Genomic DNA, 27,847 nt, shown 5'->3' with positions numbered 1-27,847 from the left:
TTTCGCTTTGTGGTAATTTCTTATTTGGAGTTATTCTGGACATAGTAAGATACTGCATGAGGAGTACACGCATGGAGTTGGTTATACTAGTTCTTTATTTGACAGTCTATTTTCCTCAAAAGGCGACAATCTTTGAATTCCTTTTTTATATGGCAAAGCACGTGCAGTAGGGACAAAAAGGATGTCACAGTCTCGTCTTCCTTTAGCATGCTGCAACAGGAGTCTCGGCGCCCGGCTTTCAGATCAGAACTTTTATCCTGTGGTGACTCAACTTCCAAACTTCTCAACTTGATTTAACGCGTGAAGGCTACATGCTTGTAGGAAAGTCCATATTGTCATTGTTGGTGGCACCACTTTAGTTAAAAATTGCAGTATGAGATGTGTGTTGAAATCTAGTGGAGAAAGAAGTGCCATCCCTTGTTCCCAGATTTGTGCTTAGCATCCCTAAGCTTTCCCCTGGTAGGCCACGGCTGCAGGATGCCGCCCTTGTTTCCATGGATACCGGAAAGGGGCAGGCTGGGTAGGTTAGTAGATTTTGTCTTGGCACAGGCAGGTGGCCTTGCACTTCTCTACCAGCAGTTCGTGGTCACAGCCAGCTGTGGTCTTCAGGGACTCGCAGTTGCTCAGGAGATCTTCGTACTCGCAACCATTGGCTGCAATGAAAACAGCCTTAGTTACCATATGGCCATTGTGGTAACAAAGCCATCTATGTGTTCAACACAGAGGGGAGAAGGTGGGAGTGGGCTAACAGGGTCCCTCCAGGCTGAGGGGCCCTTGTAATGACAGGAGGGCCCTGGAAGGGGGCGTGGGCCATGTCACAGACTAACCCAACACATTTTTTAAAATGTAAATCCAGCGATCAAGTTTTGGAATGAATCAAGCAAGTTTTATCCCTCGGCAAGCAGAGTGGAAAGAAAGCAGGCACACCTCCACACCCACAGAGTCTGATAGGGACAGTCACTAGTCACAGGGAGCCACGTGAAATGGATTAGTAGGTTGGCTGGGTGCCGGTTGGTCAAACTGAGAACCCTAGCTAGGGAGGAGGCTGAGCTTGGAGGATCACAACAGAAAGCCCCCCCAGGTAGGAATGTCTGTGTGATTCTCAGTTCCCATTAACCAGCAAAAAGTCAGAAGTGGAACTGTGGCTCACGTGGCAGGGTGCCAACTTGGGACCTAATAGCTAAGGAAGAGTGTGTAGGGCCTGAGTTCGAGCCTCCATACTTGTGCATACAAAATTATATTATACATTTTATTAAATTAAACTTGTCTTCATCTTACTAGCCCTCTTTGGAGCAGGTAGAGGTCAATTATTTCTCTCACCCCTAATTACAGATTCGGATAACTTTGTCTCAATGCTTTCCTTCTGGAGAAAGTTATCTTTCTGGATGGATGTAAAGTGGCAGATGTATTAAGATGCTTCTTTTCTCTAGACTCTGTCTGGGTGGACCTCATACACCTCAAACGCAATAAACTTGACACTGCCCCCATCCTGTTGCCATCTGAAAGGTTGGTTAGCCTTGGATATGAACTTCCTGTACTCCCCACCCCCACACATGTGATATCTGAGGGAAGGGACCCAGCAGCTCAACCATGTCGCCCGGGAGCCTCCTTTCTCCAGTTCTCAACCTGCCAAGACTCAAACACTGTGCTCCTTTTCCCCTTCAGGGGTTTCTATATTGCTTGATGTCACTATTGTGAATCACAGCTGCACAAGTGAGCCTGGAAGAATGGCAGCTAAGGGGAATGCACCTGAAAGGTAACAGTCCTAGTGAGCAGGCCAGGCCAGCTCATTCCGAATAGTTTTAGTAAAACACTCACCACCAGAGAACGCCTATAATGCGCGCGTGCTCGCACACACACACACACACACACACACACACATTTGCAAGTGGGGCTTGGACTTAGGACATCACACTCTTTGTCAGCTTGCTTGCTTGTGGCTGGCCCAGCCCAGTGTTGGCTGATTAATTTATGGTGGACGCCATGGATGCAGGCTGACTTCAAACCACAATTCCCTTTTGCTCAGCAGCTAGGCTGTCGGCATAAGTCACTGGTGTCCACTTCTAATAGTTAACTTTTTCTTCTTTTACTGCTGACCATTGATAGATATGAGCTACCTACTAGATGATATTTTGTCCACTCCTTTCCAACAATATGAGCCAAAACTATGTCCAGATTGGCTCTTGTCATTATGGTATGCACAAACTACTATCAAATTCCACAGCAAATGATCCATTTTTAAAGCAAACACTACTGTTAAGTGTTCTACTTATACTATAGTAGATCATCATATGAACTTATTGGTGCAAAGAAGGTAATATTTGCTTAGATGTAACATCATCTTTAGGATTATACATTTTGATTTTTTAAATACAACCTTTGCCATATTAATTTGTTAGCAGGTGGTATTTATTGATAATGTTGGGGGGATTGCAAAGCTAAGGTCATTGGTAGACTTACTGCATAGTCCATTTTCACAGTTATTGGGGCAGCTGGCACAAGGTGTTCCTTGTTGGTAAGGCATTTTCTTTTTATTCACATTATTTCCACTGAAATATAAAACACAAATGCTTTGTGACCTTGCTGTTTGGTTTGCATGGAAAGACACCAGTCACCAAATACATGGAGTTATTTATGGCTTTTAGTAGTGATTTCCCAATGCCAGGCAGCAATCCGAATTAAGAAAGTACTTCATACATGTACCTGTCTCTGACCACGATTTCACAGGATGAACAAACAGAGGTCACTGGTGTCTGAGGGTCTTTGGAGTCTACTTTGTTATTACAATGCTCTCATCACCCAGTGGTGTCAGTCAAATCACTAAGCCATTGCACCCATAGTTCTTGCTAGGGACAAAGCCCTTACCCCTTTAGAAAGGAGGGGGTTATGGGGTTTAGGGCTAAGATAAAGAAAAACACTCAGTATTCTTTTCCATGCCGTGATGGAAAGATGAGAAAATGCCATGATTTCTCTCATGTGGAAAATAAAGATCCATCAAGCATGTAGTTTTCTTTTCATGGATAGATAGCTGTGTGTGGTTAGGACTATGTGCTTCAAAAGTCATTTGAGCTTATTCTGAGGTGGCATGTTGAGGGTTTTTGTTTTTAATTTTTATGAACACAGGGATAATGCTAAAGAGCAAAGGTAAAAGAGAAACAAATGTCAAAGTTGTGATCATGTTATATAGTTTAACCTGTAGCTGACTGATGAACTCTACGTGCCACTTGCAGACTGTGTATGGGAGTCTAAATCTCAGGACCATGAAGTTCAGTGAAGGCCCCAGGAAGTGTAGTCGAATGTCTGTCCCCTGCACAGGACTCTGATGTTTGCGCACACGTGTGTGTGTGTGTGTGTGTGTGTGTGTGTATGTGAGCGTGCGCCATCACTTGGAAACAACTATGAGAAGGATGAAGAAGTGGATGGAAAGTTCCTTTTCCTCTGCTACTTCCAGGTATTCCAGGTTTTACTTCCTAAGCTTGGTTTCTACACCTCGTTCCAAGAGCACAGCTCATGTACAGATGCATCATCTCAGAGCCTTTCTCTTCTCTTTACATAAAAAAATATCTTTGAAGGTCACACTCACGGTGGAGCCTTCAGGCATCTGGGTTAACTACCAACTCTCAGGATGGGTGGGGTGGGGGAACCCCTCCTTCCTGTGGTAAGATATTTTCCCACCTTGAGAAAAGAAAATTAACGGGCGTGTTGTGACTATATAAGTACAGATGAATTTATAGTGACTGTAAGCATACTGTTTGTTATAAGTGCATGCTTCTTGCTATAAATCAAAACCTGAGGTGAAGGTTGGGGTTTCCTTTGAGCATCCTCACCAAGAAAGACTTAGTGTGAACTATTTGGGTTTTGGAAATACATTGAGTGTATCCTGAAATGCCTTAGAGACACCAAAGGAGTCTCTTTGCTAATAATAGCCATTATGCGTATTTAAATATATGTAATACATATGTATACACATGTTTGTATATGTGTGTATATATAGAGAGAGAATGAAAGCAAGAATGTGTGAGAGAAATGAGAAGACATAACTGATGGTACAGTATGCCACTCCTCCTTTTCAGTCTGACTCTTTGCTTAGACTGCAGTGTGAAATTAGCAAACACAGATAGTGTGAGGTCTAGAGAAATACACATAACACCCTTGGTCTTAGGGAAAGAGGATTGAGAGAAATGGTACCATTTTTTTTTGCCGGTCTTGGGACTTGAACTCAGGGACTGAGCACTGTCCCTGGCTTCTTTTTGCTCAAGACGAGCACTCTTCCACTTGAGCCACAGCACCACTTCTGGCTTTTTCTATATGTGTGGTGCTGAGGAATCAAACCCAGGTTTTCATGCGTATGAGGCAAGCACCCCACCACTAGGTCACATTCCCAGCCCCAATTACACTATTTTATAAATAAGGAATGAGAGCTTCTGGATTTATATTCAGGTCTCTGAGAAGTGAAAGGTGTGTCAGTCTTCAGAAAAGAAATTTCCCACAAAAGTATCCTCCCTTTTATCTCCTCTCTATTCTGTTTTCATTACAGAGGAACGTTTAAACATCTGACTGTAGACTGGATGTGGAATGGTGGACTCTCTGGTGGATACTTACGCAGGGCAATACTGGCAGACATAGTAGTACTTCAGCATTTCCTGACTGGGACAGTAAGCTACTCCACATCCAACTTGGTAAGTTGAGTACCAGACGAGCTAAAAGTGAGAACAGACAAAAAACAATGGAGGATGCATTAAAAATACAAGCAGAAGCAGATGTTCCATTAAGATATTCCTGTAATAGTTCCAGGCATGTGCTCTGTGGGGCATTTACATCATGGAACCAGGAATAAGTTTCTAAAACATTTCAGTTTTTATTCAGATGCTTTGTGCTCATAAACTGGCATGGCGGACAGAAACCCCTCTGTGCAACTACTTAGTCAATACAAATATAAACGTAACAAAATGTAAATAATGAAATAAGGAAAACACTATGTTTTTCAGATCCATTCACTACTTTTTCCATTTGTAGTATAGGTAAAACATGGTGCATGTATGCGTCTGTGCCAAGAGCTTTTCAGGCTATGGACATGTGATAGACCTAGAAGAAGGATCAGTCAAATGTCAATGCAGTGTGCTTAGCTTGGACCTGCAGGATGAAGTTGAGCCCATGTGGCATGAGGAGGCATCTTATATGAGCACCATTTAAGCCAAGGTATTTTGGAATCACGCCGCTTACCTGAGTATAATGCCCAACGGCTGAATTGGGCGTCTTGGGTCCTATGGCCATAGGTAAAGCCTTCTCTCTCATTGAACCAGTTTTGGATCACATGCTGACCAGGTTGATCGGGTCACTTGACATGTAGAGATTCTCGCCGCATTTTGTTCCTAGGAAGGAATGGGTCATTTGTGAGGGAAATGAAATGGTAACCCCCATGACAAGGTGCTGCCTTTCAGAGAGGCGCCAAAACTGCTGTCCCAATATGTAACACTGATGCCCGCTTCTTTATCAGTACTGAAACAGCTTAGTAGATGGAACTGCTTTGCACATGGAGGGTGAGGAGACTCCATTCTTCAAAATCACTATCCTCCATGCACTCCTGTATGCTAAGAAAAGGACAGACTTGTACTCTCTCCTCCCTCCACCCCCCTGCCCTCTGCCCCCTCTCCTTTCTAGAGATTTTTCCATAAATGGGACCTTGAAAATAATGCTTAGTAGTTGGGGCGGGGGGATGACAAAGATGTTTTATTTCAGGCACTCTTTAAGAATCCCATGCAAGCTAAGAGACATCAGGAAGGAAAACAACTTTTTCAGAATTTATGTGTCTTTCCTGGTCAGGAAATGGGAAAGCAAGTCTGCATCTTGCTCAGAGTTTTCCCTAGATGTTTGTAGCCTCACACCCAATGTGTACATTTCAGTAAAAGGAAATGCTGGCTTTACTGTGCTGCCTAATTGCTGTTGTTTCCTTTAGAAGAGATAGCTGACTACACTTGGATCTTGAGAGCCTTCTTCGGACTTCCCATGCATGGGGTCACCTCTCTTGGTAATTCTCTTCTCATTGTCTCACCAGCATTACTGAGGTACACAGCAACGATGATCTAACTTCCTGTGGTGCTTGCCCATATATACTTATAAAATTTTTTGATGATGTATTTTGTGTTAAGTTCATGCATCAAAGTTCTTGATCCATCATTTTTTAAAAGATCATTTCTATTTTTAGAGTATTCCTCCAGCATTACATGGAGTCTTTTATACATTAACTGTGCAAATGAATTATGTGTATATACTATACATTTTTGCTATGATCATTTTTGATATTTTAGGATGTTATTTTTAGAGCCAAGCTCAAAAATATGAAGCATAATTCAGTATTTTTAGTTCATTTTGATAAGATTATTTTCATATGATCAGAGCTAATGCAGTATGTTTTGTTGAATACCAAAACTGATTTTGAAACAGCAGCTATGCCATATCAAGAAAGAGTGGTGGGTTAGAAACAAGGAAATCCTAGACAGCACAAGTGCTGTATATTCTTGAGCAAATGACTTTTAATTACCCAAATCTTGATTTTTTAATTTAAAAAATTATAAAGCATATCATGTGTGATCGGCTTTGCTCATGAGCTGGCAGAGAGGAACAGATGAATAATTGCATCCAAGTTATTTGCATAGTGGAAATGACAAAGATAAACTTGTTCTTACCATGATTAGCTGTCTGTGTGCATATAGACCTAATGGTCAAATGACTTTCAAGAGAGAGAAGCATAATTATCCTTGATGCATGAGGTGGTTTCTTCACATAATACCTCAACAAAGCCTATTATTGCAATTGACTCAACAAGCATTTGCTGATTTACATACTGGTTTTTCGATCCTCCTGCATTGGCTGTGCTCTAAAGTACACTTATTTGCCCACTTCTGTGCATTTCCAGTTGCTTCTAAGCTCCATTGCTAGATGTGAAAGAAAACATATTATACTTCATGATTTGACCATAATGAAACCTGTACTCTAACTGATAGGCTCATTAGCGTTGTCTTACAACTTCTATGCAACTAGTTTCTAACTTTCTTAGCTATTAAAATGCAGTTTTTCAAAAGGGTGACTACTAGGAAGGTGGGTGGGGGTAGGGAACGGAAGCAGGTGAGGGGGTGCAAGGATCAGTAGGGGGTGACTACGGTCTAAGCACATGTGTACATGTGTGAAAATGTTGTTATGAAGCTGGCTCTGGTGGCTCACGCCTGTGATTCTGGCTACTCAGGAGGCTGAGATTGGAGGATTGCAGTTCAAAGCCAGCCCAGGCAGGAAAGTCTGTGACACTCTCTTATCTCCAATGAACCACGTGGAAACCTGAAGTGGCGCTGTGGCTCAAAGTGGTAAAGCACTAGACAATGTCATATTCAAACTCCTTACTCTATACAACTAACATGCACCAATAAAATGCATTTTTTGCTAGTGTTGTTGTTCGCGCCGTGCACTAGTGCTGGTTTCCACATGAGGAGAAGGCTGCAGGGATCATATCTAAGCTGTCACACATCAAATTTCTGACTATTAATGAAGCTATACCTAACTTTTAAGCAATGGTGCCACTCTAAACATTGATGAATATGTGAAATATTGTATTTTTTTTCATGGTAAACTGCTCTGGATTATTCCAACCATACCTGAAGCCTATTTCGTTCATGTGGGAGCACAGACTTTACTAGGCTGACAACTTTTTACAGGTATGCCCTGGAAAATAGTTTTTCCTCTAATAATGACACTAATCCTGAAGGAAAGAGGTTAGTATCTAGATTTCAAATTCAGAATGAAAAAGTGGAATGGCTTTGCACTGGATGCCCAATGATTGACTCCTAATTCTACCTTCCCAGTTTAATAAAATATAACATACAATGTAACTTGAATATGGTATTGAGCCATTTCTTTGAAAGGAAATACAGTTCTCTCCATAGAAGACTTCAAATCGTATTTCAGAGACAGAACCATGGTAAAGCACCAAGTTCCTGCTCCGCCCACTACTGGCCCAGCCAATCCACAGGCCTGGCTCCTACCATCTTCAGCATGTTGCTGGCCGGGGGTGAGACCGATTTCCTCAAGTCATTGTGTTTGTTTACGATTTCCCTTTGCACTTGAGTCTGAGTGGTTAACAAATTAGTAAAAGCTGGGTCCTAAAGGAAAAGAAGATGTTATTTTGGGGGAAAAATACATATTGTTGGAAATGACAAACAACTGTCAATAAGAAGATTCAAGAGGAAAAAAAATCGCCTTAAAATTTTGTAGTAGCTACGAGGATTGTTCACACAACCATTACATTATCCGAAGGAATATTATCTGGTTCCGTCACAGTGTGGAACCATCAGGATTCCAGTGGTGCTGATCCTCCGAAGGACCAAACAACAGTTCAACAAAACGAATGCCGGGCACTGGAAACACATTTTGTCTGTGGAAGGAGGGGGGCTACAGGGAGAAATCCAGAAGAATGGTGAGAGGAAGGGTAGGTCAATACATAGTCTACATCCGTATGTGAACCATGGCACCTAAGGGTGTGGATGGGGTTAGGCGGATGGGGGAGAATAATGGAAGGGGTTACAATGATCCAGATGCATTATACTCATAAACCAGCTTGTGCCACTACTTAAAGATAATAATGGCGATGATAATACCTCTATTTTTAAGTAGTTGTAGAGTGGGATTTTGCTCTCAGTCACTGAGTATCTTGTCTTTTCAGGAGCTCTGTAGCCATGCAGGGCTGCTGGCTGCCACAAGGGGCAGCAGTTCCCTTCTTCCCTCAGTCACTGGGCTCAGGGCCCTCCACCAGCAACCACCTCTTCCCCCCTCCCCTGGCCCCCATGCAGGCTCTCCACCCCATGAAGGCGTCACACAGCCCTGGAAGGATCTTCCCGTGTAACCTTACCTTGGCCTGTATGGGTAATGCTGGGAGCAGCATGGTAATGAGAAACATCACCAGAGGGAGAGCAGCCATGGCTGGAAACTGAGGCAAAGCAGACAAAGGGCTCACATGAGCACAACATGAGATGGAGAGCAGGAAGACCATGTCTTGGTCTAAATTATCCCTAAGGGACACGCTGGCGCCAGGTTCACCACAGTGTAGTGAGACTTATGGCACTGGGCAGTTGGGGCTGTGCTGTGCCAACCTTGCCTTTAATAGGAGCAACAAGAAGTAAAATGAGGAAGGTGATGAATGTGGTTGGGTACAGTTAATTACACCTTCTGTTTCCTGCACTGTTCTGTTACCATTTCCGCAGCAGAAGTGAAATGAGGTTTAAGCAAGATTCCTTAAGGTCGGTGCTGGCTTTTGTCCTGCACCTCGGTTTGGGGGAAAAGTTTGTTTCAGTGGGTGCCATCACTTGATTTGCTGTTCTCTATCGAAAGTAAAACCATGGCTCCTTAATTTGCACTCTACTGGAATCAAGCTTGCTCCTAGAGGAAGTGGTGACTCAAAATAGTAGAGCACTAGCCCTGGGCTGAAGAGCTCAGGGACAGCACCAAGGCCCATAGTTCAAGCCCTACAAACAACAAAAATTACTGTTGTAAGATACCCAGGAAGAAACGTACCACCACCTCAGTGATTAGAAGGAATATTTTTTACTTATGCTTGTTTTATGTCAACTACAAGATACAAACTGAAATCCTAACTGATTCCAGTTTGTTCAGTCCTTGATGGTCCACAATATCAAGGTCGTTTGTAATATTTTTGGTATTTTACAAAGCTATTCAGTATCTCACTGTGCCTATTGACATTACTCAATTACAGAAGCTTTGGAATCTTCAGATGAATTGACAAGAACATTCAGTTTAGGAAGCTCATCTTTCTATCATCTGCCGTAGAATCTTTCCTCAGTAAATAACGCATTGGTGGGTGAGTTGTCTCTTCTGCTCTCTGGGTAGCCTGCTGTCCTACAAAACCGTTGGACAGCTCTGAAAAGATTTTCCACATTGAGCATGTTTGGCACCCTCTAATCTTTGGAGGAAAAAAAAATCCCAACCACTTGTCTGTGTACTTCGTGAGCTTCCCTGATTTTCAACTACATTATTAACTATTAATCCTTATTCCTTATAGCCTCCTGATTCTAATGATGTGGGAAAGGAATGAAAGGGAAAGGAATGAACATTCACATAATTCTGGTTTTTTAAAAAAGTGCCATATTACTCTCATACCTTAGTAAGTTTGCTTGTATTTTGCAGGCAAGGATTCTATTGTTTGGGTTTGTTCACCTGGGCTACTGCCAAGTTTTGAAGAGGTGTTGGAAATTAGGCTTTTCTGAGTTGTGACTTCAAAGTTGATGCACTTTGAAAGAGACATAGACTCAACTGGGAGAAGAAAAGGTCATTGTTGCATAGTAGAGATCACTTGATCTCACTTTGTTCTTTATTCTGACCTCAGGAAAGACTAGATCTACATTAGGACATAACCTTATCTATTAACAGCAGGGGAAAAAAATCAATGATGTGGGAAAATAAAACATATAGAAAGAGCCATACTTTTTCAGTTTCTCTAAAGGTAGTTATTATCATTATAAATTCAGGCAAATGAGAAGTAATATTATGTAATTACAAGATGAATACAAAATTATTAAGTGTAAATTAATGATTCTTTGCACAACAGCACTATAATTTACTTTAACTTTAAAAACTATTGTTATCTTTCTCAGTAAAAATGTATCCATGTTAAACTGCAGATAAGCTCACTGAATATCTCATTTTACTCTTTGTAACATTAAAATGATTGGTATGATAAACTATTCACATGAGACTGTATAACCACTTACTGTTAGTTCTGAGAGCAGGATGGAATATCTGCTTTCTCTGTAAGAAGGAGAAATTCGAGGAGACAGAGGGTAAGAAGATCATATATTTTAAGCCGTACTTCTGACTGCACAAATACCTGCCACTTAATACTCTTCGGAAATAGTATTTTTCATATCAGTAGCCTGTAGTTTCATTGTCTTTCATCTGGTATATATTTTATTTGGTTCCCATATTGGTTTTTTCCTTCATTTGGGGGCGGGGGAACTTGTGTTTGAACTCAGGGGTTTTCATCAATGTTCAACTAGTGAGCTATATTCTAGAGCATAGTCTAATCAGCAATCAAACGTTCAAGGCTCTGGCTAACTCTAGGGAAAATGCTGTATTTGTATGGGGGATGGTTCTCTTGGTCCTCACTGGCTCATTGAAAAGCACCTACAGGAGGGTTGTGCATGCCCTAATCGCTCAACTTGGTTGCACTGAATTACCCACAATTCCATAGTTCGGTGGACCACAGGTCTTGGCCTGTTTGCCACTTTCCCCTCCCATACCTTTGTTATCTAACCCCTAAATGTCTTGTTGCGGTTCAGGAAAGCAATGGCTCCAGTGTATTCAGGGAACACTATTTTACACATCCCCTGCATTCAAGCCTAAGGAAAGAGTTGGGGATGTTTTTCTTGGTACTTACGGGTGGGAACGTGCTGTGCCCTCTCTTGCAGGTGTTTTAAGATGACATGGTTCCCCTGGGGGTCCGGAGGGGCAGCATGGTGGACTCTCCCATCATCCTGTGGGAAAGGGACGGCAGAGTTCGTGAAATGAAGATGTGGAGGATACCGTTAGCATTTTCTACCTGTACTCTAGTGTTTTCCTTCTGATACTATTTATGTATTTAGGCCTGCCATTTGGACCTGCCATTTGGACTACAATCTTGGACATAGACAAGCACTCCTAAGCAACAAAGTTGAACTACCAGTGTCCCCGAACCCGTGGAAACCTCCACACCCCGCTTTCTAACCCAGCCTTCACCCCCACCACCCAGACGGGTCTCCCAGCCTGCTGTGAGCGGTTACCCCGACTCCAGAGCGCAGAGGCCGGTGCTTGGGGCCTGAGCCAGAGGCGAGCTGCCCTGGCCCCCGGGTCGGTGGGCAGGTGGAATAACCCCCGCGGCGGCCCCGTGGGCACCGTCACGCGCGCGCCTTGTGCCTTCACCGTTACCGTTGGCTGTTGGCTCCCCGGGTGCCCAGAGGGCCAGCCCTGCCCCCCGGGGGAATGGCCACTCGCTCACCTGAGCGTGGGAGACGCTTTTGCCCAGGCCACGGTACAGACGCGTGCTTCTGGATGAAATCGCAGGAACCACTGTCCACGGAGGCATCTCTATGGAGTCCCAAGGACCCGCCGGGGGGTGGGGGCGAGGTGGGGGTGGATAAGAGGACGCTGCCTTTGAGATCAGGATGCCCGCACGGCCCATTGGAGGAATCCATCCGTCCATTCCCAATCTCCAAAAGCACGACGACGGGTCTTATTCCTGCTGTGTTCTCCGCGTGTGCAAAGCTGTGCGCACCGACTTGGTTCCTGAGCATTAAACGCATGTGCACCAGGGGATTTTATCTCTTAACAACACAATTCTTAAAAACACGGTGAGATGATGATTTCCTGCGGGCAGGTCCGTCTTCGCTGTGGTGGCTGAGCTCCGAGGGAGAGGATGTAGGTGTGCGATCGCGGCGAGGCCCCTTGGAATAACTCACAGGAAGGGCAAGCAGAGGGGCTACCGGAAAAGACACGGAACCAGGGCGCAGATTGGTCCAGATTGGCGTTGGAAAGGGGAGAAGTGGGTGGGTGAGGTGGAGAATCTGTACGTGTAAATGGGCTTATCACACACAAATCCCCCTTGTACAACTGACAGATGCCAACTAAAAAAGACGAGGAGGGAAATTTGGCTCTTGGAACAAAAGGGGTTGAGCAGTACCCTACTGGATCCAGAGTTCCCATAACCAGTTCCAACTTTTCCTTACTCCCTGCTCTGACCCACTGCGACATTTTTTTCCCCTAAATATTAAAGAAAAAGTATTTCACATCACTTTTTGCTTTCTTGGTTCTCGTGATTTCTAAGGAGAGGCTGACTCATTCTCAAGGCGACTAACAGTTCCTTCTTAATAATGTGCCCTTAAATTGACAAAACCTCATTTTAATCTATAAACGCAGACAGATCCTACTTTTTTAACTTAAAACTTTCCTATTTTGTTCTATTGATAATGTAAAATCTAAACAAGCAGTCAACATCATCCTTCCAGACTGACAAGTTATTATACTTTGTACATTAGTATATGTGATTCTATATATGTGTGTGTGTGTATGATAAGCAGACACTCATTCTGCAGACAGGTGTGTCAAAGCCAGGCACTGTGAGAGTGTTTACGTTCTCACCAGCATCCAGCACCAGAACTCAGCCTAGCTTTTCCCTGTGGGAAGCTGACAATCCCTTGGGACAAGGATTTGGTGCTTTGTACAAGAATGTCTTCTTGCCCTGTTTGGTTGAAGGCACTGGAGCCTAGGGAGTCACCAGCGGGCGATAGGAATGCACATATATTCTGAATTTCCCAGGTGACTGGCATAGAAACAGGACCCTACCCCTTCTTCCAACTGAGTCAAAGAAATCAGGGAGAGAATTCAACGGCAACCACACCAAAAAATGACTAGTTTTTCTCAAGGGAAGAAATTCATTTTTATCTTTCTCATCAATTACCTAACAAGGGTACATTAGACTTGTTATATAAGGACTTGGAAATGACAGGTGATATTTTCTTAGACTATTTGTCTTGTTAAAAAAATATTCCACTCTGAAGGACCTTACCTTGACTGTGCTGAAACCACAGTGGGCTTTCTATTGAAGTTGGTGAAACTATACCCGTTTTTTTTTTTTTGGCCAATAACTTACGCATTTTTTCCCTGTTTTCAGAAAGGGAACCAACACATATAAAAATACAACCACCGATTCCACTTATTCAAACGACTACTTTAATGGGCATTAGGAATGGCTCCTCCCTATGAAGCACGATGGTGAAGTTCAAATGAGACCTCCAGGATGGTAGGCAAACCTGTGACACGGCAAGCGCAACTTGAATTTCTGTAAGGGCGTGAGGGTGTCCGCCAGGCCCGCTGCTGACATGGATAGAGGGCTGAAAAGGAAGGTACTGAGTCTAAGGGCTGCGCGTGAGGAGAAGGGGGAGGCGTGCCCACGATTGATTACACACGGTTCAGGGCGTCCACGCCGGGGAGGACCTTCCCTTCCAGGAGCTCCAGGCTGGCCCCGCCTCCGGTGCTCACGTGGCTGACTTTATCTTCCGTGTTCCACTTGGCGCAGCACGTGGCCGTGTCCCCACCGCCGATGATGGTGACGCAGCCCCGGGACGTGGCCTTCACGATCTCATCCATGAGCGCCTTGGTGCCCTTGGCGAAGGCGTCCCACTCGAACACCCCCACGGGTCCGTTCCACAGGATCATCTTGGCCTGGGCCACCACTTCGGCGTTCTTCTTGATGCTCTCGGGGCCGCAGTCCAGGCCCATCCAGCCGGCGGGGATGCCCGATTCCACCGTGGCCTGGCCCACCTTGGCGCCCTCTTCGAACTTGTCGCCCGTGACGAAGTCCACGGGGAAGGTGATCGTCACCCCGTTCTTGTCCGCCTTGGCCATGATGTCCTTCACGATCTTGGCGCCCTCCTCGTCGAACAGGGAGGCGCCGATCTCCATGTTCCGCAGCACCTTCAGGAAGGTGTAGGCCATGCCGCCGCCCACGATCATGTGGTTGACCTTGTCCAGCATGTTCTGGATGAGCTGGATCTTGTCGGCCACCTTGGCCCCGCCCAGGATGGCCAGGAAGGGCCGCTCGGGCTTCTCGAGCGCCTTGGCGAAGTACTCGAGCTCCTTCTTCATGAGGAAGCCGGCGGCGCGCTGGGGCAGCTCCACGCCCACCATGGAGCTGTGCGCCCGGTGCGCCGTGCCGAACGCGTCGTTCACGTACACGTCGCCCAGCTTGGAGAGCGAGGCGCGGAAGGCCTTGACCCGCTCCGGGTCGGCCTTGACCTTGCCGCCGCCCGCGTCCTGGCCCTTGCCCTCCTCCTCCACGTGGAAGCGCAGGTTCTCCAGCAGGAGCACCGTGCCCGGCGCGGGGCTGGCGCACGCCTGCTCCACCTCGGCCCCGACGCAGTCGCGGAGGAACACCACGTCCCGGCCCAGCAGGGCCTTGAGCTCGGCCGCCACGGGCTGCAGCGAGTACTTGTCCGGCATGGGCAGGCCGTCGGGGCGGCCCAGGTGGCTCATGAGCACCACGGCCTGGGCGCCCTTATCCAGGCAGTGCTGGATGCTGGGCAGCGCGGCGCGGATGCGCTGCGCGTTGGTGATCTGGCCGTTCTTCATGGGCACGTTGAAGTCCACCCGCATCAGCACCCGCTTCCCCTTCACGTCCAGCTGGTCCAGCGTCAGCTTCTGCGACAGCGACATGCCGGCCGCGGGAGGGAGGGAGGGAGGGAGGGCGCAGGGGCCTCGGGGGTGCTTCGGGAGGAGGAGGAGGGGGAGGAGGAGGAGGGGGAGGAGGAGGGCAGCGGGGAGTGGAGAGAAATGGCTAACGCCTGAGCGCTGGCCCCGCCCCTTCCGCTGTTAGGCCCGCCCACGTGGCAGCCATTGTGACCCCGGAGTGGGGGGGTGGGGTGGGGCGGGAGGAAACCGCGCGCTCTGATTGGTCCGCGGCCCCGTCACTCCGGACTTGCTGCGCGGTGATTGGCAACCGGTTCAAACCGCCAGGAAGTGATCCGGAGAGCGGGGAAGGAGGGAGAGGGAGCGAGGGGGAGAGGGAGGACGCTCCCTTCGAGGTGAAGGTGGGCCTCAAGCCTGAACCTCTCCGCGGGATTCTCGTCCCCCCCCCCCTTAAATACAAAAGCAGCCTCACAGGTTATACGTGCGAGCCCCGGAAACCCCACGCTCCCCACCCCTGCGCCTCAGATGGGATCTGTGTGCAAACCTGCCTGCCCCGCCAGACCGAGGGGACAGGTGAAATACTGCGCCCACCATGGCCTGTGGACTCCATGTGACAGAGAAGGCTGCTGCTGCGCCCTGGCTTTAGATTTCTGTTGGAGGCCCAGCTTGATGTTAGGTCTTGTCTCTCTGGGGTGGGGGTAGAGTGCTGTCCTATTTTTATTACACACACTACCTGTCTGTCTTTCTGTCTGTCTGCCTATCTAAAAGTTTATTCCACTCTCAGACAACCGTCATAGGTAATACGATCAGTCATTTCTACAGAGGAATCCCCTAAGACCACACCAAGGAAATTCTAAGCTACAGAAATTGAGGTTGACCTTTAGCTGGTGATATTATCATGAGACAAATCATTTTTTTTTCTTTACTCCTTCCACTGTATGCGCTTCCTAGAAACTGAGCTGAATGGGGGGGGCATGATTTCCTTGAGGATGAACATTTCTAGTGGAAGTGAAAATAAGAAAATTTCCAAAAATAATATTCATGTGGCTAATTGGCTTATAAAGTGTCTTCCCTTTCCATAAATCAAATGCATTAAATATGCAGGATGAGAGTTTGGGCTGAAATATATTTTAGGTACCATCATATGATGTAGTTCTGTTGCATAAGTTAACATTTTTCTATCTTTGTGTTTTGGTCACTAACCTATTATTTTAGAAACTAAAAATATGATCAAATGCAAAACTTCCTCATGTCATAAATAAGTAAGTTGTCTAGGATGGTTGTGTAGTCCATTCCCACTGACCTCAGATATAGATTATTACTTGAACTAAGCACTAAATGGGAATAACTTCCCTATGGGGATCAAGACCTTAAATGTTGTGACAATGTATTTTATAGGACATTATAATGTTGTATGGCTATAAGAGAATGACTGTCATTTCCAAACACTGCTGAGAGATGGTTGATGTGTTGCTGAGATTAAATTTTATTTATCCCTAGGAGCCATTGTTTAGGTAGTCACACTGGAAAAGAAAGTTATGCTTTATGAAATACATTTCAGTCGATTGTTTTCCAAGAGAACAAACAGATTCAAATTGAACAGAAAGGAATGGCATTTACATCAGTTGGTTATGATAGCGTTTTTCAGAGTTGTTGTTAGTACTATTTTTCCCTTTGCATTATTTAGTCTTTGAAAGTGAGCCTCTAACTTCAGTATAGATGCCAAGAATGCACACTGACTTCTAATCTCTTGAGGAGAGAGCACACACATATACACATATATTATTGTCTTAAAGAAGATGCATTTAAGAGAAGGTATGTTATGAACAAAGAAATGATCTTTGTCTATTTGGCAGTTTGTGCAGGTAAAGAATCAAATATCTTCATTGTCCTTGGCATGAGAAATCAGGGGTCATAAGTTATTATATTGGTCATAAGTTTCAACTTAATAGTAAGGATGAAGTCCAGGGGTATGAATAGGGGAATGAATTGGGAAAGAATTCCTAAAGGGAATGAATGTAAATATTTCTTTGCAGATATTTAACTGGGTGGAGTTAGAACTGGTGACTGTAGTTTAGGATTAATGGCAATGGTCTAATATATTCTGTGGTTTTAGTCCCATTTTTACTGGGGAAGTAATTCTGCATTTCAATTTATAGTATCTGTGACCATAATCATAGCAAAATACAACGCATAGAAGCCTCTGTTTGATTCAATTCATATCATAAACTTTATGCAGCAAAATCCCAGAAGACACATAGGGATCTCCATAGTCTTCAATTCTTTGTAGGAAAATGATTTCTATAAAAACAAGGAGGAAATATAGAAGAAAAGGAAAGACTTCACAGTTTTGAGTCAGATTTGTAGGAAACACGCCTACAGCTTTCCGGGTTGTATATGTGAAGTCTAAGTAGATGGTGATCGTCTGCAGACCTCTAGTCGTCTGTAATGGGTCCATTGTAAATTTTGTTGGAACAATTGCAGGAGGCACCACAATTATTTTTGACCATTGGGTGTTTACAAGTTACTGATTTTTTCAAGTCTTTACAATTAGCATAATTGTCTTCATAAGCACAACTGTTGGCTGAAATACAAACAAATAAATTTGTCACTTCAGGATGACCTTCTTGCTTAGCAGGGACATAAACTCAATGTCAGCAAGGGGAAGGAGACTCAGAATGAAGGCTAATATCATTATATCAAGATTACTGTTTCCTGTCCTGTGTTTTCGTGTGTGTGTGTGTGTGTGTGTGTGTGTGTGTGTGTGTGTGTATGTGTGCGTGTGTGCATATATGCCAGTCCTGGGGTTTGACCTCAGTGTCTGGGTGCTGTCCCTGATCATCTTTTGCTCAAGACTAGTGCTCTTCCACTTGAGCCACAGCTTCATTTCTGGCTCTTTGGTGGTTCATTGGCGATAAGAGTCTCGTGGACTTTCTAGTCTGGGTTGCCTTCTAACCTTGATCCTCAGATCCCAGCTTTCCAGTGGCCAGGAATACAGGTGTGAGCCAGTGGCATCCAACAAGTTCTCTAATTTTTTTTAAAAAAAATCAGTACTGAATAAACAGTTAATAAAACATTTACTGTACTTTCTTCTTTTTCATACCTATCTATTTTCACTAGTTGCTAAAAAGAAATGTCATTTTTTATACCAGGGAGCTGATTGTGCCAGACTTACTGCAGAGCCCATTGTCGCAGTCATCTGGACAAAGGCTGCATGGTTCTCCTGCTTTGTAAGGGGAGTATAGTCTTGGACGAAAATTACCACTGAAATCAGAAAAGCAGGATGTCAGTTTCTTGAAAATAACTTGTCTGATTTACCCCAAAAGTTTAGTACCACCAAATATAGATAGCTATCGGTTAAATATCATAATTATTTCAAATAACCAAGTAAGAAGGAATTCACCCATTCACTCATTTCCTGGGTTATTCTCTTGAAATGTGAGCAATTGCAATAGGATAACTAGGTTTTTGTCTCCACTGGGAAAATCCTCATGTGTCAAAATGAGACAAAAAGTAATGTGAAGGCTGTAAACATATATTAGTTATATCGTTAGAATTTTTTTTTTTGAGAACTCAGACATATTGCTTGAGGAATGGGTAAATTTCTGGCTATCAATTGAGATCTTCATGGGTAATCTCTAAGAGATTTTTGTGGTATATCTTAAGAAACAAAAACTTAAGATGTTATCTTTCCATGACTGTTTGAAATATTTTAGTATTCCTTTAAACGCCTTTGAAGTCGAAGAGTCAATCATTTCTTAAAGGTACCAGCTAATCACCTTTTATAATCAGGAGTAGGATACTTTGAGAGGAAGTGGCTAGAATCACTATTCTATTCAGTTTCTATTTGCTTACCCCAATTTCACCCATGGCCTAACATTTATCTTTTTGGGGTCTGAACCTATGAAGACCTGACAATACACACTGTATGTCCTCATAGGGTAACCCTGGATCTAGGGAGTGACTGTGGAGATGGGAAAACACTTCCTTGTTAAGTATGAGGAAAAAGTTCCAGAAGTATGTAATGCTTAGGAAGGAAGAGCTGGTCTTTGGGAAATTTTGGTTCACTCTGTCTCAACTAAAGAAGACCATTTATTCCTCCCCGCTTTCCTAAAATATCCTCTGAGCCTGTTTGTTGTTATATGATCACTTAATAATATTAAATTACATTCGGCATTCTTGAAAGCAAATACTTATGTGTATACTCACGCAGGACAGTAGTGGCAAACCATGTAGACTTTTAAATATTGTTGAGGGCAGTAGGCAACTCCACACCCAACAAGGTAAGATGCGTACCAGACCACCTGCAGACCATATGCCAAGACAAGAGCGTGTCAAAGAAGGAGGGAGGCCAATAGAACAAAGGAGGAATTTCAACATCAAGAATGCCGTCGCTGACATTCACAGGATGAAGTTAGATTATTAAATAAAACCACTAAGACGTTAGAGATCTCACAACCCCATATATATTCATTCCTGTGTTCATTGAGGCTATTAGACAAGTACAGTGTGCTTCTTTGCCAGTATCCTTCAGAGGACTCAAAAGACAGCCTAAATAGCCAATTAATGTGAAGACTATTCTAGAACCACTTAAGATCTCCCCCACTCCCAGGAGGAGGATGACACTGCACTCCCATAATTCCTTCATGAAGAGGGCCGGGGCAGGAGGACTGAGCACGTGGGAGCACCCTGGGTTATGTAGTGAGATTGGTTTTCGAAGAGAAAACAATAAGTCAGATGCAAACACTGCATGTGTGAAAGTTTGGAGCTCTCTTGGAGAGCAGCTAGGATAGAGGCTGTTCCATGTTCTTCCTACCTGAGTATAGTGCCCCACGACGGCGCCAGGATTCGTTGGCCCTTGGCCAAAGATCAAGTCAAGGTACTCATCGTACCAGCTCTGGATTGCGTGGGACCATGTGGTGAGGTGAGTTGACATGAAGAGATTCTCACCACAGCTTAGATCTAAGAATGGATGAAGAGATATAACAGGAAACCCCTGCCCCACCCCTAGCCCCCACGCACAACAGAGCTGCTTCTCTGCAAACACAGTACCATGCGTACTATTGGTTCTTAAAAACAGAAAGATGAAGCCGCAGATTTTAGGAACCCTCAGTTGAACAGTGGTCACATATATGGACACACGCAGGCCGGACGCAGCCCTGCAAACATTTGCACAGACTGAGAAGTCGTCTGCCGTTGCTATCCACTCTCCCCGAACGCAGTCTCTCACTCAGTGCGTTCTTCCTAAGTCCAGTTTCCTGAGTGCTCATCTTTGTGTTGTAAACTTAAAGGAGTTAGAGACCAACTGGTGTATTTTCTCTCTCATTCTCACCGGGACTCTCCAGAAACTAACTTACTCCCTCCCCTTCCCTCCCTCCCTCCCTCCCTCCCTCCCTCCCTCCATCCCTCCCTCCCTCCCTCCTTCCCTACTTTCTTCCCTCCCCATCTCCCTGCCTCTGTTCCTTCTTCTTTCCCTCTCTCTCCCTCCCTCCTTCTCCCCTTCTCTCTCTTCTGTCCCCTTCCTTTCCCCTTTCCCTTCCTCCAGCCTTCCTTTCATCTCCCTCTCTTTCCTTTTTCATTTTTACTTCCTTCACTACCAGGGTTTTGAAATTCAGGGCTTTGACCTTTCTGGGCTGGTTCAACCATTGAGCCATAACTCTGACTCAAATGTGATTCTCATAGACAAAAAAATGAATAAATATTTAAGATTATTATTTTGTGTAGACTTTGAAAAAGTCATAGTTTGTCATTAAAAGCCCAAGTATGGAGCAAGTAACCCTAGATAGACATAATATTTTCAGTTTATGAAAATTAACCAATCAGAATATTCCAGGCCAGAGACTTAGGAAAATAATGTTTCCCAGTCCAAAGTATTTAAATATTTTCAATACCTATAAATAACATTTACATTTGGATGGTGAAATGTAATGGTAATGTGTCATCTAAACAGGGTGTAAAATACTCTTAAATAACTTCAAAATGGAAAGAAGCTAAACTTTTTACAGAAACCTGTGATTTTTTTTTTACCAAAAAATGCTTTAAAACTTTAACTATAGTAACTCCTCTTCATAATTTCATTATAATCATACTCATCAAAAGTAAGTCCTATCTTCAAAAAACGTGATTAATTAGTTGCCAACGGGTCCTGACTTGGTGTCATTTTTGATCATAGTATTTTGCCTCACGTCATATTCTTTTGCCATTCTTTGTATGTTTCTGAAATGTCAAGATCATGTCTCCTACGTTATTTTTTACCCAACTATAATATGCATTGTAGGCACCAAGAACAAACAAGACTTGCTGTCATCCAACAACGGAGGAAGGGAGTGTGGTCCACACACCCCTGTAATCTGACACTCGAGGAGCTGCGATTGCGATATGAGGAGGTGGACGAAGCCTGGGCTTCACAGAGACTTTGAGGCCGGTCTCTACTCCACAGTGCAGCTTCCTTTAAACATGATCATCAAGAAGGTAGGAAACGTAGATGCTATCATTCAACCATTTTTTTTTTTAAATTTGAAATTCAGGAACAGAAACTACAAGGTCATTTCTACACCCCTAATAAAGCACACGAGCAGCCACAGAGGCACTGTTGTGAGCAGATATTTGTATCTGTCCCTAATTTCTAGTCTGTGATTTTCCTGACAGTTTGTCCTCCCTGTTGAAAAGCAGAGGAAGCCATGAAGCACGGTCTACTCTGCTCCTAGCCGGATGAGAGATAGATGAGAGACATGATGAACTGAGAGGCCCTGTCTATAAAATACAAACCACTCCAGAGGCACAAGGTGGAGCCCACGTGACTCTCACGGAGCCCGCGTGACTCTCACGCACCAAAGAGGCTTTGCTTGGAAAGATCAGTGGGAGGAGCCAGGGTCCCCTTGTCAAGATTCTTACACCTTCCAGCGTTGCCCCTTACTGCGGTCAATGCTTATTAATGTACATACTGGTGGCTCTGAATTTGGAGTCACTGTGTTTGTAATTGCACTGCTCTGCCCACCTTTGGGCATTTGCGGCGGCCTTGGCACTCCAGCTCTGAAAAATGGAAAGAAATGAAGATGGGTCGCTTAACCACGATGCCAAACTCAAATAAATGGAACCTCCACAGTCAGAGTAAGGGGTTATACAATTCCTGTGTGGGTGTCTTCTGAGTTTTCACCACTCATACATCATACCTATGTATCACATGTCATATAACAATGTCTATGATACCTGGCATAATATATATATGCATATGTGCTAATATTTATCCTTTAAAATATGTTTTTATGCTCTGGAGAAATGCTGATAGTAGATGTACTAGACCAGGTCACTGACAATTCCAAAACAATCAATTGTTTAATTGACTAAGTACGTCTAAGTAAAGATACTAAGTACTTGTTTTGTTCTAACTATTATTAAACATGTAGAAGTATGGAGGTGTTTTTTAATTACTCCAACATTAAGACTCTGCCTTCTTAGTTCCCAGATCCTTTTCTTTTTTCTTTGTCTCACAGAAGACATTTTGGGAAACATGGGCTTTCGTGATATGCAGAGAGCAGAAAAGTGGATTGTTGCTTGTATTACTATTGATCTGAGGTTGAGAGAGAGAGTGAGAGAGACAGAGACAGAGAGAAAGAGACAGAGACAGAGTCATAGACAGCCAGTTAGCCAAAGACAGACAGAGAGACAGACAGACAGACTGACAGAGAGAGATAGAGAGAGGAGAGAGAGAAAAACAGAGGGGCAGAGAGAGAGAGAGGCAGAGAGAGAGAGAACAGTGAGCAGAAAACACAGTTGTCTTTCATTGGATGCCAAAGTGTGTGGTTTCATTTCTATTCCCCCAATGGAATGACCACAGACTCCCTTGCGAGTTATTTAGCAATTCCTAGGGGAAGTCAAGAAGTCCATTCCTGACCACAGCACACAGAATTGGTGAGCGGGCGTTGGAGTGGCCCCCGCTGCCCCCGGCTGCCCTCTGGTGGACACCCCACGCCTCCTTACCATCTTCAGCATGTTGCTGGCGCTGGGCTCCACATCTCTCCTCAGCTCATTGTGCTTATTCACAATCTCCTTCTGGATAGCTCTCAGGGTGGTGGACACAGATGCCACCGCTTTATTCTAAAGGGAGACAACATTCTCTTATTTTTTTTGTGTGTGTGTGTGGGGGGTCTGAAATTCATGGAGAATGGGCCATAACCTGGCTCAAGCGCACCACAGCTCATTTGTTTTTAAAGTATAAATCCAGCCAATATTATCTGTTGAACATTATCCATGAATCTGAGCCAGAACTATCACATTATTTTATGCATTTCAGGACCCTCCATTTAAGGATTAGCACACTGGCAAAAACAAATTGATGGAGCACAAGCCCATGTCGATGGCTCGCATGGAAATGTCCCACCTTTGTATGGGAAATGATTCTGTTCATAAAGCATCAAACAACAGGAAGTCCTGAACAACAACAACAAGAAAGTGGATTTTAAATGGTGTGAGCTAGCATGTGCTGGATGGAAAGAGCGCTTGCAAATTTCTTCCTAGCGAGATGAGCCAAGGCTGGGAAGGAGTTCCTCCCCCACGGCCAGCCGGGGCAGCCACGAGCCAGGCACAGGCCCTGGGTGTCCCCCCAGGCTGGGAGGCTCGCTCCGAGCAGCCACGCTGCTGCGGGAAGAGAGGGAAGGAGCAGGCTTGCGGTTGGCTGGCGCAGGCACAGTAGGGCAGCTTCGCCCACCCCGGGAAGTGCCATCTGTTCAATCAGACACATCCTCTCGACCCAGGCATCCCAAGATAGGGAACTAACCCAGAGACACAAGCCCTCCAGTGTGTGTGTGAGAGAGAGGCATCTGTGGGAAAGGATACCCATCGCATCGGCTCCTTGCTCAGCAATCCTGGGAAATGAGTGGATGGATCCCCACGAGTGGGGAAATGGTTGGTGGTCAGAAGCGCCCCCCGGCAGTGCCCACTGGCTCACTATACTGATGGAATGAGCATAGTAGCCGTGAGGCATTGCTGCGCCTGGAAAGGAGGACGCAGGTCCAGGGATGCGGTGGCCTGCTGTCCCCCAGGGCTGCCCGCGTGGCAGCCACGGACATGTCACCCCAGCACACGAACCTGACGCCCCTCCGCAGGGGAGAACGGACACAGCGCGGGCACCAGGAACAGCAGCACTAGGAGCGGCCCCATCGCTGGGAGGAAAGAGCAGAAGAAAGGAGGCAGAGTCCTCCATTACAACAGGCAGCGGGCAGCCCTGTGGGCTTTAAACTGTCGCCTCTTAAAAATGCTATCTCTGAGTCATGGCACAATGGGGTTTCAGTTCATGTCAGTTGATGAGGACAAGGTATCTTGGTCCATGTGGCCCCCTGTCATCCTTCTCCCCAACCTCCCCCCACCCCACCCCTCCTTCAGTCTTCCTAGTCCCGTCCACTTATTCCTACTGCATGCTGTGACTGTACCCTCCCACCTTCCTCTCTCCACCCATCTTCTCCCCTTGAGCTCACCCCACCCGACACCTCAGGTTCTAGATTCCTGGTATTCCTTCTGTGTAGGCTGTGAGTCAGTTGTTCAAGGGTGTTACACCATGGGACTTCCCTCATGCCTACACCAAACTTGAGTTAACACACGTGTGTCTAGATGCATATGGCCCTGTGTACGTATGTATGTATATGTATGTATACATGCATATGTGCATTTGTATCTGTGTATATGTGTGCATGTATACACTCTCACGGCACCACAGCCGAGGCCATTCGGAATGGGGAGGATGGAGAGCTAAATAAACCTTTTGGTTTTCTTTGTAACGTCATCTTGCCTCGTGTATTTTACTGCAGGCCTGCTCAGATCCTAGCAAGTGGTGGGTAAGGCCATTTCATCAGGGGCCTACAGAAAGATCCTAACAGCACGTGAACTCAGCCATGTCAAAAGCACCGCCTCTGGGATCTCAGCGCCTGCGCGGTGGGCGCCTGGCTCTGACCCCTCACCTAGGGAAATTACCAACCCGAATTAAAGGAGTGGGAGCCTTACTTAGAATCCAAGGAAGAATTCAGACAGGCCCACGGATAACTAAGCCATCTCTTACTTTTATATTACTATTGTTATTAAGTTATTTATAATTATGTTATTATTATTATTGCTTTCCATATTAGGGATTAGATCCTGGGCCCTGTGCATAGATAGCCAAGTGTCCTTCCTGCCAGTCCCCATGCAACCCTGTAAAAGGCGGGGGAGGGGGCACGTCTTCCTATAATCGCTATCACGATGGACGGCCTCTCTCTCGATGGATGTAATGTCACTGTAGGGACAGACAAATGACACGGACTGACAGAAGGTGGAGGAAATGCAGCAGAGCTAATCCAGGTGGCATTAAAAAACTCGGAGGAACGAAGATCGTCACATAATATTGGGAAAGCTGGCTGGAAATACAGATAGGAAGGAACCCAGCGCCTTTCAAACCATCACCTGACACATGTAGATGAATCAAGCATATCACTAGATTAAAATAAGTTACACACCGTTTTTTTTTTTTTTTTTTGTCTTGTTTCGAGGAGTGCATCCTTTGCCCTAAGTTAAGCACGGACGATAATAAGGTCGATCTGTTGATGCGCTCTGTGCCAGGCACTGGGACACTCCCCCGAGGCCTCATTTAAAACTCATAAAAACTGATTTATAGATACAGTAACCCCAGTAAAAATGAAAAAAAAAAACCACGCTTAGGATCAGAGCTTTAGTCATGGGGTGCCATTTGCTTTTCAGTAGTCAAATGAGTTGATAAGCTCCGTCTGTGTGTCTCCAGAGCTCTGCATCCTGAGAGCAGGGCATAGGAATTCTCTACAGGAATAGATGGACAGAGGGGTCATTGTAATCGCCAGCACCAACATGGAGTCTATTTTTCATAGGTTTGGACACATTCCTTACCTATGGGCAGCATTTGAAAGTACCTGGCATCTTGAACTTGAAATAGAATACCCCAGCACTGTTTGCATCGCTTTGCTCTATTCATGCCTTTTCAGCACGATGGCTGTTATGGTTAGCATCTTCAACAGGGTTGTTGGAATTCTTCGCTGTACCTGACTCACGCTACTAGAAGATTCTAACACTGTTTTCTGAGGCCTTCTCCGGGAGCCCCAGCTGCTTTCTAGAGCGGCTCCTGGCCTGGAAACCTGCCAGTTTCACCCCTTTTGATCTGCCTCCAGAGGCTGAGTCACCCCAACAGACGCTGGGGGTGCTGCTATTCACCAGCCAGCGATACTGCGCTCCCGGACGGCATTTACAATGAGTGCTTTCTGAAAGTAAGGTCTCCTCTCCAGCCGGAGAGCTCCTTTTATTTTGATACGAGGTACTTCTTTTTTGTCTGCTAATCATCTTGAGACTCATTTCCTGCTTGCCAGAATATAAAGATCTCGGTGGAAATAGCTACATAAAATATGCACAACAGATACTACAGTATGTAAAATACACATGATAGATTCCCTTTATAGATTACCTGGGTAAAGTTAGCCGCCTGAGTAGGTTGCTTTTTGATTAGACATTTCCCCCCCCCCCTTTTTTTTTGTCATGAGCATATCATGGGGTAACTTTTATTTTTAATGAATATAGTTTTAAAATATACTTATCCAAAGATTCCTTATTATAAGTTTGTTTAGACTAGCTTAAACACTTTTAATGAATAGCTTCTCATTTTTTATTCTAGCAATGTACATGTGTAAGTATTAGCAAAAATGACTCCATATATAATTATAGATTTTCAATTTTCTATTAAAGATAACCTTATCATTATTTATAGAGCCACCAATATTAAAGCCTGTTACAATGCTAATTTTAGAATTAAAAAAATTCATATAAATATCATTTTGTGTTTTTTTCTTCTTTTTTAAAAATAATTTTTTATCATCTTTAAATGTTAGTACAAAGGAGTTGCTATTTAAGAAAGCACTTTATGAATATATCTTGATCAATGTTACCCCTTTTAACATTCTCACCCATCTGTTCCCAACCCTCCTCCCCCCTTTCCCTCACTCTTCTTAATTTTATAGGATACGCACTGGATTCTTATCTGTAATAAATGTCATTTTGGGTAAAAGTGCTTCTGGGATAGTAGAATTAATTAAATGTTTGCCCTCTTAGATTTCAAAGATTATATTAAAATAATTACTCCGGATAAAAATAATCAGGACAGACTTAAAAATCGTATCAAATTTAGTAGACAAATCAGTTTTCTACTGACAAGTTTTTCATGCATAGGCATAATGAAATGCTTATCTTAAAACAAACAAAGAAGCAGTTGCTTACCGTTGTGTCTCAGAGCAGATCAAGTGTCTGCTCACCTGCTGGACGGAGGGAGGAAGGTGGACAGAGCAGCTCAGAGCTGCATATATATTGCACCTATTTCCTGTACTGGCAAAATCTGGTTGTGCAAGTCAATCTTGGTCAACAAGGTCAGAAACAGGATTTGTCACCGCAGTTGACTCCAATGGCATTGCCAATTTGAACTGAAATTGTAACATTATCTGGTGCATTCTATGTGACAATAAAAGATACATGACTGTGAAACTTGTGTGTGTATGCACACTTATTCTTCAGAGCTCATCCTTTCCTGTAATTTTTCCCCAAATAAGTACACTGAAAATTTCTAACCAAGTTATCCTCATTACAAGAG

The 27,847-nt window shown here is 44.5% G+C and overlaps 3 protein-coding genes across 3 annotated transcripts; all 3 read right to left on the bottom strand.

Annotated features, from left to right (window-relative positions):
* Positions 1–525: 525 nt before the first annotated feature.
* Positions 526–8,965, bottom strand: LOC125352494 (cysteine-rich secretory protein 2-like). Its single transcript, XM_048347637.1, is given in 10 exon segments — positions 526–653; positions 2,461–2,549; positions 4,603–4,700; positions 5,224–5,268; positions 5,270–5,314; positions 5,317–5,372; positions 6,846–6,864; positions 6,867–6,935; positions 8,034–8,150; positions 8,897–8,965. Coding segments are annotated over 10 exon segments (735 nt in total).
* A 5,027-nt stretch (positions 8,966–13,992) lies between these two features.
* Positions 13,993–15,246, bottom strand: Pgk2 (phosphoglycerate kinase 2). Its single transcript, XM_048347636.1, has one exon. The coding sequence runs from the start codon at positions 15,244–15,246 to the stop codon at positions 13,993–13,995; it is 1,254 nt and encodes a 417-aa protein (XP_048203593.1).
* A 1,445-nt stretch (positions 15,247–16,691) lies between these two features.
* LOC125352500 (cysteine-rich secretory protein 3-like) lies at positions 16,692–27,511 on the bottom strand. Its single transcript, XM_048347642.1, has 8 exons — positions 27,481–27,511; positions 24,301–24,380; positions 23,200–23,316; positions 22,164–22,251; positions 20,036–20,181; positions 19,429–19,523; positions 18,395–18,483; positions 16,692–17,803 (listed from the first exon to the last, which is right to left on the bottom strand). The coding sequence occupies exons 2-8, from the start codon at positions 24,376–24,378 to the stop codon at positions 17,655–17,657; spliced, it is 762 nt and encodes a 253-aa protein (XP_048203599.1). The 5' UTR covers positions 24,379–24,380; positions 27,481–27,511; the 3' UTR covers positions 16,692–17,654.
* Between the last annotated feature and the right edge of the window lie 336 nt (positions 27,512–27,847).

The sequence above is a fragment of the Perognathus longimembris genome, chromosome 6 (assembly GCF_023159225.1).
Source record: "Perognathus longimembris pacificus isolate PPM17 chromosome 6, ASM2315922v1, whole genome shotgun sequence".
NCBI lineage: Eukaryota > Metazoa > Chordata > Mammalia > Rodentia > Heteromyidae > Perognathus > Perognathus longimembris.
Note: the sequence above shows the minus strand (reverse complement) of the source record. Positions and strands in the feature narration are given on the sequence as shown.

Coding starts and splice junctions, on each gene's coding strand:
- Pgk2 (XM_048347636.1), bottom strand. CDS start 15,246: ATGTCGCTGTCGCAGAAGCTGACGCTGGACCAGCTGGACGTGAAGGGG.
- LOC125352500 (XM_048347642.1), bottom strand. CDS start 24,378: ATGGGGCCGCTCCTAGTGCTGCTGTTCCTGGTGCCCGCGCTGTGTCCG. Junction 23,317..24,300: donor CGGAGGGGCGTCAGGTTCGT/GTGCTGGGGTGA, acceptor GTCTCCCTTTAG/AATAAAGCGGTGGCATCTGT. Junction 22,252..23,199: donor CCAGCAACATGCTGAAGATG/GTAAGGAGGCGT, acceptor TCCATTTTTCAG/AGCTGGAGTGCCAAGGCCGC.